Genomic DNA, 13,014 nt, shown 5'->3' with positions numbered 1-13,014 from the left:
CTGAAGGTGACGCAGCCCCTGCTATCCAGCTGCCCACACCTACAGTCCAGCGCCCCAGTCCCATCACACTGTTCCAGCCCAGCGTCACCAGTGCTGCCCAGGTGTCTGTCCAGCCTCCCAGTCTGCCCCTGCGACCGGCACCTTCACCCCAGCGCTATGTGGGGCCCTCCCAGACGGACCCTCACCGGCTGCATCCTGGAGCCAGCCACCCCCCTGTGAAGAGGCCCACCCCAGTGTCTCTGGAGAGCACCAGCCGGATTCCAACCAGTGCCAGCACTGCCCATGCCAGATTTGCTGCCTCCACCCCCCAGCCTCCCAAGGAGTACTCCAGTATCTCGGCTTGTCCCCGGGGCACGCCTGTGCCCATGCCCCACTCCCACGTCTACCAGCCCTCTCCCCTGGGCCACCCTGCCTCGCTGTTTGGGACCCCACCGCGCTTCTCTTTTCATCACCCTTACTTCCTTCCCGGACCACACTACTTCCCATCAAGGTAAGTGAACAGGCTTTTTTCTCCTGGACTAAAGACACACAGAGCTAAAAGCTTGGTAAGGTGTGTGTGTATGTGCATGTATATCTGCACTCACATGTGCGTGTATGTATGTGCGCATGCTTTTTAACTGATAGAAAGTGGCCTTAATTCTACTTGGTGTCTAATTTTTATTAGCAGTTACACAGGGACCTCAGCAGTAGACGTGTATACCTGGCATGAGCATGAGCATTCATGCCTATCTGAGACTTGACATGCCAGTGTTGGCAGACTGGTTTTCCATGAGAAGGGTCACTTGTAAGGGATACACCTGTAGATGGTTTCATTTAAGCCCTGTGTGGTCTGGAATCATACCCCAGACTTTTCTATGGAGAGATGTTCTTGTGTGATCTTGTTTTAAATGCTGGGTCTGAGTCAGTAGGTCTGGGAACATCATAGGCCTGATTCTCTTTGTTTCTCTTTTTTTTGGGCCACACCCTGCAGTGCTCAGGGATTACTCAGGATTATTTCTGCTCAGAAATAGCTCCTGGCAGGCACGGGGGACCATATGGGACACCGGGATTCGAACCAACCACCTTAGGTCCTGGATCGGCTGCTTGCAAGGCAAACACTGCTGTGCTATCTCTCCTGGCCGATTCTCTTTGTTTCTAACCAGCTCCCAAGTGTTTCTATTTCTGCTGCTTTGTCAGTCACATGGTAAGCAGGAGCTGAGAGCTGTTTTCTTCAGCCTTCCCATACCTGTGGGCCCTGGAAAAATAGAAAACAGATTTTTGTAGACTGACAGCTGAGACCAAAGCCAAAGAACTTTGCAGATAGTATTTTATGTATGAAATACCATGTTAAGAAACAACTGGGGTCCTTCCTTCCTTCCTTCCTTCCTTCCTTCCTTCCTTCCTTTTCTTCCTTCCTTCCTTCCTTCCTTCCTTCCTTCCTTTTCTTCCTTCCTTCCTTCCTTCCTCCTTCCTTCCTACCGTCCTTCCTTCCTTCCTTCCTTCCTTCCTTCCTTCCTTCCTTCCTTCCTTCCTTCCTTCCTTCCTTCCTTCCCTCCCTCCCTCCCTCCCTCCCTCTCTCCCTCCCTCCAACAAAAAGAAGAAAAAGAAATAAAAAAAAAAAGAAACAACTGGGGTGCACTTACTGCTTTGGGGGCAGTTTTCGGCAGAGCACTGGGTTTCCCTGGCTCTGAGGGCCACAGGTTGGAGAATCAGTGTAGAGGACAGCATTGGTCAAAGGGGGAAAGACGTGTTTACACTCACTGTCAGTGTTGCTTTCACTAAATGAAACACTTTTCCGAGTAAATGAACAGTGAAGCATTGACTTTTGTAGGGAAGTATCCTGAGGAAACAGATTTGAATCTCCTGCAGGTGTTGTGCTACAAGGTAATATTGACATGGACACTCATGCTGTTACCGTACAGACTGAGCATTTTTGTTGACATTGGAGTGTGATTGGTTTAACACCATCTTCTGTTGGTATTACCCAGGGTTGGAAGAAAGAGAAAGTGTAGTGTCAGATCAGAAGAGCCAGTGAAATTTGACACAAATAAACAGGGAGTGGAGTGCTGTTAGGTCAGAGAAAGGAACACTAGGACAGAATATGGGAAATGATTGCTCTGGACAAGACAAGAACTAGGTGTTGAAAGATGATAAAGTGATAGGCATGATACCTCTCAGTAGCAATATTGCAAACCACAGTGTCTAAAAAGAAAAGAGGAAGAGAGGAAGAAAAAGAGACAGAGAGATACAGAGAGACAGACAGAGAAAAGAAGGCAAGGGGGAGGACGGGAGGGAAACGGGATATTGGTGGCAGGAAATATGCACTGGTGAAGGTGTTGGGCATTATATGACTGAGATGAAATTATGAACAAGTTTGTAACTATCAATCCAAGAATTTATTTATCAAAAAAACAAAAGGGAGATCTTGATACCTCAGAAAACTCAAATTCAGGGTGGATAATCTCTCTCTCTTTTTTTCCTTAAAAAAATATGGAACACTGCCTAAGCGAGCACTGGATAATCTCTTGCCATTGCTGGGATGTTGGAGAGTTTACAGTGCTTCGCAGCTCAAAGGAAAATGATGATGTACAGTTGTAATTAATATGTGACTAAGCTTGAGAAAAGCAGCAATATTTGAAACTAAGTAATGTGTCACCTGTAAACATTAAGCAGCTTATATGTATTCTTTGAAACAGACTGACATTAACAGACTGACATTTTGTAGTCTTTTTAATTGCTTTTCTAATTTTTCCCTGTTTTTGTCAACTTAACTGATACTGTATGTGCTGCATAAAGCATTTTGTAACCAGGGGAGACTAAGATGTTTTCTCACAGTAAAGGAGAAAGATGCATGTGGGCCTTGTTCCACCATCTCGCTCTAACTGTTAACTGCTATTTGTTTCCTTTTCCTTTTAGTGTTTTGAGAGCTAGGCATTTTACATGTCCATATTACAATTCCTATGATGGGATAAACCTTACCTGCTTAAAACTCATCTGCATTTCCATGTGAATGGGTCAGATGTTAAATAGCTTCATTATGGCATCACAACTAAGAAGTGATAGAGCCTTTGGTCCTTGGTTAGTTGTAATCATAGGTGTTTCTATATGATTTAGAAGTTTGGTGTTTGTTTTATTTATTTATTCATGTCTCTATAATGTCTTTTGTGAATTGGCAAATATTAGTTATAGCAGAGACTCAAATAGAAAAAATTTGAATGGAAAATTGTGCAGTTGAGTAGACTTTGAAACATGTATGTTTCCTTCTGAAATATATCAATACGATTGTATTTATGTAAAGGCTTATACAGGATCGTATAATACTATAAAGAACATTTTAAAAGAAAGCTACAAAAAAAGAAAAGAAAGCTACAAAAAAAGAAAAGAAAGCTACAAAGTTGTTAAAAAAAAATGGAATTATAGGGGCCAGAGCAGTGGCGCAGTGGTAGGGTGTTTGCCTTGCACGTGACTAGGACCTAGGACCTAGAACGGACCACAGTTTGATCCTGGTCCCCCAACCCAGGAGCGATTTCTGAGCACATAGCCAGGAGTAACCCCTGAGCATCACTGGGTGTGGCCCCAAAACTAAAACCAAAACCAAACCAAACAAAAAAATGGAATTATACATACCTATTTTAATAGCATTATTATAATTAATAGGCATGCTATTTGAGGTATAAAAAAGTGAATTGTATTATACAGAATTTTATCTCACGAAAATCAAGGGCCCGGAGAGATAGCACAGCGGCGTTTGCCTTGCAAGCAGCCGATCCAGGACCAAAGGTGGTTGGTTCGAATCCCGGTGTCCCATATGGTCCCCCGTGCCTGCCAGGAGCTATTTCTGAGTAGACAGCCAGGAGTAACCCCTGAGCACCGCTGGGTGTGGCCCAAAAACCAAAAAAAAAAAAAAAAAAAAAAAAAGAAAATCAAGTAGTGGGGTTGGAGCAATAACACAGTATTAGGGTGTTCGCCTTGCATGCGGCTCACCCAGGATGGACCTGAGTTCGATCCCCGGCATCTATAAGGTCCCCCAAGCCAGGAGCAATTTCTGAGCACATAGCCAGGAGTAACCCCTGAGCATCACCGGCTGTGGCCCAAAAACCAAAAAAAAAAAAAGAAAGAAAGAAAGAGAGAGAGAGAGACAGAGAGACACAGAGAAACAAACAAACAAAGAAAGAAAGAAAGAAAGAAAGAAAGAAAGAAAGAAAGAAAGAAAGAAAGAAAGAAAGAAAGAAAGAAAGAAAGAAAGAAAGAAAGAAAGAAAATCAAGTAATGTGTTACCTATAAACAGTAAGCTGCTTATATGTATTCAGTGAAACAGACTAACCTTACTTATAGTCTTATCTAATTGGTTTTATAACTTCTTTCTATATTGTCAGATGATTTTCCATAGGAAATAAATCATCTTATGTATGCTTGTTTAGTCGACTATTTCAGTAAAATCCAACATGGCTCAATGATGCAATATTGTTCCTTTCAATATTTCTATTGTCTCTTCTTCTGAATGATAATAGACTCTCTTATAATGAATAGTTCTTCCCTAATCTAATCTATGTATGTGTAGAATTAGTTTAAAACTCAACCATGATTATAGTCACACTTGATAAACCTACTCAAATATAGATGCTAATAGGATTTTAAATACATGAGGATAAAAATATGCTGTTATTTCCATATATCCCAAACAATTCTATTATTTCTGTGTGTCCAGAGTGAATATCATAGAGAGTAGACCATTTAGTCAAGGTTTAATTTTTTAATATAATTTTATATTAATCATAGTGACTTACATATCATTGACAATAATATTTTAGGTACATGTTAACATAAAATCAGGGGAATCCTCATCACCGAATTGTCCCCCCTCCACCTCCGTTCCCGTCCTACCTCCCATATCCTCTTCCCTCACCCCCGGGGCTGCTAGAATAAGTGGTCCCCTCTGTGCATAGCTTACTACTCAGTGGTCTTACACCATTTGGTCTTGATATCTCCCTTATTTCCTCCAACCCCCAAATTGGGAGGCAGGACTAGATAGTTCAAGTTATGTGGTTTTGTTTGAAGAAGAGAAAAGTAATAACCTGGGCCCGGAGAGATAGCACAGCGGCGTTTGCCTTGCAAGCAGCCGATCCAGGACCAAAGGTGGTTGGTTCGAATCCCCGTGTCCCATATGGTCCCCCGTGCCTGCCAGGAGCTATTTCTGAGCAGACAGCCAGGAGTAACCCCTGAGCATTGCCGGGTGTGGCCCAAAAACCAAAAACCAAAAAAAGAAAAAAAAAAAAGAAAAGTAATAACCTGGGGAAAAAAATCAAATACTCCGGAAATGGATGGAGTCCTTCTCGAGGCTTTCATCCTTGGTTTGAGAGACAAAAGGGAAAAAGAAGGTGAAACACCACAACAGTACTTAAAGAGGTGTCAAATAAAATGTCCAGTGAGCACTCCAAAAAAAAAAAAGGTAAGCACCACATAAAAGCCTTGGTTTTCAGATTGAAAATTATGTGGCAGAGCACCTAAAGGAAAAAAAGAAAAGAAGAAAATAAATAAATAAATAAATAAATAAATAAATATAAATGCAGACATCAACTTCAACAGCCAAACCAAAACAAAGAAATCAACAAAAATAGATAAATAAATAATAGTAATAAAAATTGTTTTGTGCTTTTTGCCCTTTTTTTCCCCCTCCTGCACATGCACAGTAAATATTGGGGTCATTCGAAAAGGAATTTTCTTTGACTAAGAGATACAGGGATTCTCCACCCTTGAAGTATATTGTCATGGGATTAACTATAGACTCCTTTCAGGTTCATTTGGTGCTTTTGTGGTGTAAGGAAGACTTCTGCTCCATCCTGGGTGATAAAATCAGACCTCTGTATCTAGAGGTCTCGGTATCTGCACAAGTCAAGTTGTTAAACTTATGATTATGTCTTTCTTTGTGGTTCTAGAAGTTCTGTTCCCTCAGTGTCATTTTAATCCATCTTCTGTGATTTGTGGTCCTGGTCTTTGTGCTGATCCTAGGATGGTGTCTGGAATAGCGTCTTTTGTTATGTTTCCAGAAGTCCCATTCCATTGAGAATGTCTCAGACAGACCTCTGGGACTAGAGATCATGGTTGTTATGCAGGTCGTAGCTCAAGCCCTAGACTAGGGCTTTTTTATTGGTCCCAGGATACATACAGTCCGACGGCCATGGTTCTGTCAGCCAGTCATCTGTAAATCGCGATCTTGGCATAGGTCAAATTGTTCCCATTTTCCTCATTGTCAGGGTATCATATTAGGGCTGGCACTTGTTGGTGTCCGAGCATTATTAAGGATGTCCTGGATGGGATTTGTTTCCTGTGGCTGTTGTGAAGAAGTGTGTCATTTCTATGTCTGGGATCCAGGGTTCAAGGCTGGACGATTGGTGTCTCATCACCTGGGGTCTAAGTTGGGTCTGCATGACATATTTTCAAGGTGGGAGATGCCCCTGTATTGTAAACAAATATGAGTTCTTATCCCTACTAAATAAGAGCTCGTTTTTATACGTAAGATTTCCCCATTTTGGGCCCGGAGAGATAGCACAGCGGCGTTTGCCTTGCAAGCAGCCGATCCAAGACCAAAGGTGGTTGGTTCGAATCCCGGTGTCCCATATGGTCCCCCGTGCCTGCCAGGAGCTATTTCTGAGCAGACAGCCAGGAGTAACCCCTGTGCACCGCCGGGTGTGGCCCAAAAACAAAAACAAAAACAAAACAAAAAAAAAGATTTCCCCCTTTTTTTAGTGTGCCTTTGCAGGGAGAAATGGTGCTGCATTATATTGCCGGTGCATTTGAGGGTGGAAAGAGAAGAAAACAAAAACAGGTCACACACCCAAAAAAGATAAAAATAGAAATAAAAATATATGTGCTCACGTATATATATGAAAAGAAAAAAAGATTTTAAAAATGAAGTAAAAAAAGAAACATAAGGTGATGCAAGAGACTATCTTACAATTGGGGAAAGGCAGGTAAAGAGGTAGTGTAATACAGGTCTTATACTTACGATGGAGTTTAGGTTTCCCCATTGTCTTTTGAGATTTTCTTGTGGTGTGTGGGTTCCTGGGCGCCTTTTCATCACCTGACCTGACCTTCTTGAGATTGGCAAAAGATTCATGGCAGGGAGGACTTGGGAAGAGTTCATGCATTGGGGATACTTTTATAGCTAAGTCCGGTTTCAAGTAACAGTCCACATTAGGAAGGGTTGGTAAGGAGGACTGCGCAGCATGAGTCAGCAGGGGAGTTGGTTGCCTTTTCTTGTAGGGGGTGAGGTGTGGGTTTGACTGGTTGTCCCTTCGCTTGGGTGCTGGGTACTGGTTCGCTGGGGTAGGAGGTCATTCTTGATGCCTAATAGATTAAGAACTGAGGGTGAAGAGTTTTAATAAGGTGGGAAATCTGGATAGGATTGAGGGGTGAAGGGATAGTCAGATTTCAAAAGGGGAGAAAGGGGAAAGTATATGGAAGGGGCAGGAAAGAAGAGAGAAAATAAATTAAAAAGAAAAGGAGAGAGAAAGAAAAAAAAGAAAAAGAAAGTAGTGAGAAGAGTAGAGAAAAAGAGTGAGGGAATGCTAGTTTGCTTGAATGTGTTCGATGAGTAGGGCCTGTAGTATAAATTGTTTGGTTTTGGGACCAGACCCATTGATGCTCCTGGATCTACACTCTTGAATTATTCTTGATAGTACTTGGGGGACCCTATAGGATCTTGGGAATTGATTCCGGGTTGGCCTTGTGCAAGGCAAGTGCCTTCTCCTCAATACTATTGTTCTGGCCCCTAATCAAGGATTCATAGATCTGGACATTCAGAGGTGCTTGATCCTTAGCTCAGCATGCTAAAGTCTTCCTACTTTCAACCCTTAACTATCTGAATGAATATTCTCTTTCTATTCTACCTTAATTTTTTCTCAGATATTTTCCTTTTTTTCCCCCTTGTAATATTATACTTTTACATGCAAAGGAATCTTATTCTGGTGGCCCATTGATTAAATAAAGTGTTTTAAAAGTTATTTCAGGGTCCAGAGCAATGGCGCAGCATAAGGCATTTGCCTTGCATGAGGCTGACCCAGGATGAACCGAGGTTCGATTCCCTGGTGTCCCATTTGGTCCCCCAAGCCAGGAGCCATTTCTGAGTGCATAGTAAGGAGTTACCACTGAGCATCACCAGATGTGGCCCAAAAAATAAAAAGTTATTTCAATGTGGAATAGACAAAGGATATGAAAGACCACTGGGGATTTAATAGATTAAAATATATAAAAATATAAACATATAAAATATGCAGTTATCTGATTATAATTCAGTAGGGAAGGTAAGTTAGCAGAATTTATGTATTTGTGGGAATATCTAATATCCATTTTAAACACTTAGACAATCAATCAAATGTTGAAGCCAAGTATTATTAATTAATTCCTTTTTCTTTTTGGTTTTGGTTTTTGGGCCACACCCGGCAGCACTCAGTGGTTACTCCTGGCTCTGCACTTAGAAATTACTCCTGGCAGGCAGAATCTAAAATCATATACCCCAAAACATACGTACTTTAAGAGAAATAAATCATAAAAAACTATTTCCTTCTCATCACAAAAGAGTTATGTTTTATTCCTAAAATGAATATGACCTTTTTTGGGGTGGGGGGTCATACCCAGAGACACTCGGGTTACTCCTGGCTTTATGCTCAGGAATTGCTTCTGCCAGGCTCGGGGGACCATATGGGATTCCAGGAATCAAACTCAGGTCTGTCCTAGGTTGGCAGCATGCAAGGCAAATGCCCTACTGCTGTGCTATTTCTCCAGCTTAGAATATGACTTTTGTATCACATTAAAAACAAGTATCTAGGGGCCGGAGAGGTGGCACTAGAGTTCAGGCATCTGCCTTGCAAGCACTAGCCTAGGACGAACTGTGGTTTGATCCCCTGGCATCCTATATGGTCCCCCCAAGCCAGAGGAGATTTCTGAGTGCATAGCCAGGAGTAACCCCTGAGTGTTACTGGGTGTGACCCCAAAAAACAAAAATAAACACACAAACAAAAACCCAAGTATTTAGAGCTGAAGTGATAGCACAGTGGGTAAGCCACTTGCCAACCCAGGTTCAATCTACATCTCTTATGGTCTCTCATGCCTGCCAGGAGTTAATTTCTGAGTGCAGAGATGGGTGCAGCCCCAAAACACAAGCACCCACACCCACACACACAAACACACACACACACATACACAAAGTAATATTTTTGAAGGCTTCAATTACTAGAACTCTCAGTACTTACCTAATATATTTTTAGATCCCGTTTTTACATACATGTCTATATTTGTGTATTATTCTAATAGCTATTTCCTTTTACTGTATCATCTATTATTTATTATTATTATTTATTATTTAATGTACTATATAATATTACTTTTTGTGTTTTGCACCAATCATATCTTTATACCTAGAGTATGGTGGGGTTTTTTTGTTTGTTTTGGGGCCACATCTGGCAGCACTCAGGGGTTACTCCTGACTCTTCGCTTAGGAATCACTGTTGACAGGCTCTGGGGACCAGGGATCAAACCCTGGTCAACCATTTGCAAGGCAAAAGTCCTACTACTGCTATTGCTTCAGTTCCCCTTAAAGTATGTTTTATTTGATATTATTAAAGTCATCTCAGGCTCTTTTAGATTTTTTTGTTATTGTTGTCATTTTAGGAGTTCCATACTCAGCAATGCTTAGGGTTTACTCCTAGCTCTGGGCTCCAGGATTCCTGACAGTGCTCAAGGGAACCATTTATAATGTTGGGGATAGAATCTGATTCAGTCAAATGCAAGGCAAGTTCCCTACTTGCTGCATTATCATTTCAGCCACAGATGGTGGTTATACTATTTGAATTATAATTAACTGCCTCAACTTATAATAATCTAATTTGTACTAGATTAATTCTACCTTCACTAATGTGAAAAACTATTCATATATAGTACCTACCACCTGCTATAGGTTGTTTTCTTTGTCTCTTCTTCATAAAGTACATAAATTAACATTTATACATTTTGTGTTTGTTTTATATTTGAACTGTTTCTATTTTTTTGTTTTGTTTTGGTTTTGGTTTTTGGGTCACACCCGGTAGCACTCAGGGGTTACTCCTGGCTCTATGCTCAGAAATCGCTTTTGGCAGACTCAGGGGGATCATATGGGATGCTGGGATTTGAACCACTGACCTTCTGCATGAAAGGCAAATGCCTTACCTCCATGCTATCTTTCCGGCCCCCATTTTTTGAAATTCATTAAAATTTTTTTTAATTTTTTATTTTTTAATTATGAGAACAAAGATGAAAAGAAAGAGGACAAGGTAAAGTTACAGTGGAAAGACAATCACCCATAAATAGAATTCTCAGAAGTCCCCTTGCTGATATCTTAACTTTGAACTTTCAGCCAAAGAACATTAAGAAAAATAAAACAGGGGCCGGAGAGATAACATGGAGGTAAGGCGTTTGCCTTTCATGCAGAAGGTCATCGGTTCGAATCCCGGCATCCCATATGGTCCCCCGGGCCTGCCAGGAGCAATTTCTGAGCATTGAGCCAGGAGTAACCCCTGAGCACTGCCAGGTGTGACCCAAAAATCACAAAAAAAAGGAAAAAAAAAAAGAAAAATAAAACAGAACCCATGTACAATTACTTTGTCCCTCAAGTCCCCAGATTGTAATACATAATATTTCTTAGCAGCACACAAAGCAATCTAAAGCCATAAAACTTATGTAACTCCTTAAACATTGAAGGCATAGTACTTTTTTACATTTCCATGCACATGCATATTAGTTTAAGTTAACCTCAAAAGTTTAAGTGAATTGTTTTTCTTAAGGATTAGAGTCAAAGGAGCACAGTAAAAACGGTGTTAGAGTGGCAATTATTGTTTGCATAGGACCACCAAAATATGAGGGACATGGAAAGGAAAAACCTTGGCCTAAATACAAGGAGACCCTACCCCTAAAGTTTCTGGAATAAGACCAACTCTAGGCTCCAAGCAAACTAATTTGTCCAATCCAAGTTATTGTCTGTAGTGCCAATACACTTTTATTTTTCATAGTCTCTGTTGTTGGTATCATGTTTTTATATTAAAGATCCTGGAATCTGCATATGCTAAATTGAAGTCAGGATGGTGTGTCCTCTAGTTTCACCTCACAATAAAAGGGCATTGCAGAGAGCCCTGTTCCGTAAGCAGATCGTTGTTGTTGTCAAGTCTTCTTAGTGTTAAGGGTCTTCCCTGGTAGAGGATTGCTTCCAGGTGTTGTTATAAAAAACCTTGGATGTTTCGTAGATAGCTTCCCTGGTTCAGGGGTGAATGGAGATTGCCCATTCTTCTGAGGCCTGTGCCAGGTCATTATGTCAATGTTCAGGGTGTAAGGTCCCACTGCACTACAAGATTTGTGTGTTCCTATCTCTGTTAGATAAGAACTTATTTGTATGTATAGTATTTTCCCATTTTAATGTGCCCATGCAAACAAGGAACAATGCCACGTGGCATTATCGGTGCATATGGGGGCCGTAAGAACAAGTCCAACAATCCCCATGACATGGTTCAATCATAAGCATTAAACTGAGGGACTCTTTCACCAAAATTCCTTATTGAACAGCTCACAAAGAGAAGAAAAGATAAAAAGTGGGTAGAATCGTCACTGTATAAGAGAAATATTTAGTAAGAGTTATAGCTGTCAAAGAAAATACACATAAATTATTCAAAAGATATATGTGTCCATTTTATGTCTTTTGAAATAGTTGGGGGTTGTTAAATCCAATGCACGACTTTGGACTGTGCAGTACTGAAGTTAAAAAGAGTAAATATGGGGTACTGATGGTTGGGGGTGAGAGAGTTAAGGAGTAAAAATGAGCTTTACCAGGGATGTGTGAAAGGGCAGAATACAAGATGGACATTTTGCATACACAAAACATAACTTAAGAATAGGGAATACTATTAATATATACTGTGCGCGCGCGGGCTAAGGTTTTGAACATGTAGACTGGTAAAAAAATAGCCAGTGACTACCCTAGTGCAACCAAGGAAATTAAATCTCAGCACTCCCCAAGTTAGGACCCACCATTTCTGGCCACCTGGGCTGGCAACCCAGGGAAGGCCTGGATTTGACCCCCACTTATACATTTTGAATCTATTAAGAGATTTAGGGGCCAAAGTGATAGCACAGTGGTCAGGTGTTTGCCTTGCATGCAGCTGATCCAGGACAGATCTTGGTTCGATTCCCGGTGTCCCATATGTTCCCTGGAGCCAGGAGCAATTTCTGAACGCATAGCTAGGAGTAACCCCTGAGCATCACAGGGTGTGGCCCAAAAAGCAAATTGAAAAAAAAAAGATTTATACAACTTTTGTGCATTTTCTCTTTAAATCGCAGGAAAAATAAGAGGAAAATACTAACATAATATACAATAAAATTGGCTTTCATATCTACCTTGAAGAAAATTTGACTAGTATTACTTTTTGTGTGGCTCTAAGTTTTTGTTGAATGTCCATTTATTTCAGTCAAAAGAACTTCATTTTACATGTAAGATGTTACATGTAAGATGTTGGGTCTATGTGTGACAAACATTCTCAGGTTTTTTTTGTTTGTTTGTTTGCTTTGGGGTCACACCAAATGATAATCAGAGATTACTCCTGCCTCTGTGCTCAGAAATCACTACTGGAGAACTCAGGGACCATAAGGATGCTGGAGATTGAACCCAGGTTGGCTGTGTGCAAGGCAAACACCTTCCCGGATGTACTATTGCTCTGGCATTTCAAATTTTTTTTGATGGGGATGTACATCAGGCAGTGCTTAGGGACTATTCTTGGCTCTGTGCTTAGGAGTCATCCATAGAGGTGTTTGGGGGACCCTATTTGGTACCAGAAATCTCTGGTATTACCCTCTTTGGACCAATCCTTAAACCTTGGTATTGCTAAACAATTCTTACTCTGTGTACATTGGTTTTTGTTTTGTTTTGTTTTTGTTTTTTGTTTTTTGTTTTGGGTGGGGGTCACACCCAACAGCGCTCAGGGGTTCTACGCTCAGAAATCACTCCTGGCAGGCTTG

General features: G+C 41.1%; 1 protein-coding gene across 1 annotated transcript in view; it reads left to right on the top strand.

Annotated features, from left to right (window-relative positions):
- Positions 1–13,014, top strand: part of SOX30 (SRY-box transcription factor 30) — a 43,686-nt gene that overhangs the window by 15,630 nt on the left and 15,042 nt on the right. The window contains exon 4 of the mRNA XM_049775700.1: positions 7–490. Within this exon, the coding sequence (XP_049631657.1) occupies positions 7–490 (484 nt within the window). The remainder of the gene's footprint in view (positions 1–6; positions 491–13,014) is intronic.

Source organism: Suncus etruscus, chromosome 6, assembly GCF_024139225.1.
Source record: "Suncus etruscus isolate mSunEtr1 chromosome 6, mSunEtr1.pri.cur, whole genome shotgun sequence".
Taxonomy (NCBI): domain Eukaryota; kingdom Metazoa; phylum Chordata; class Mammalia; order Eulipotyphla; family Soricidae; genus Suncus; species Suncus etruscus.
Note: the sequence above shows the minus strand (reverse complement) of the source record. Positions and strands in the feature narration are given on the sequence as shown.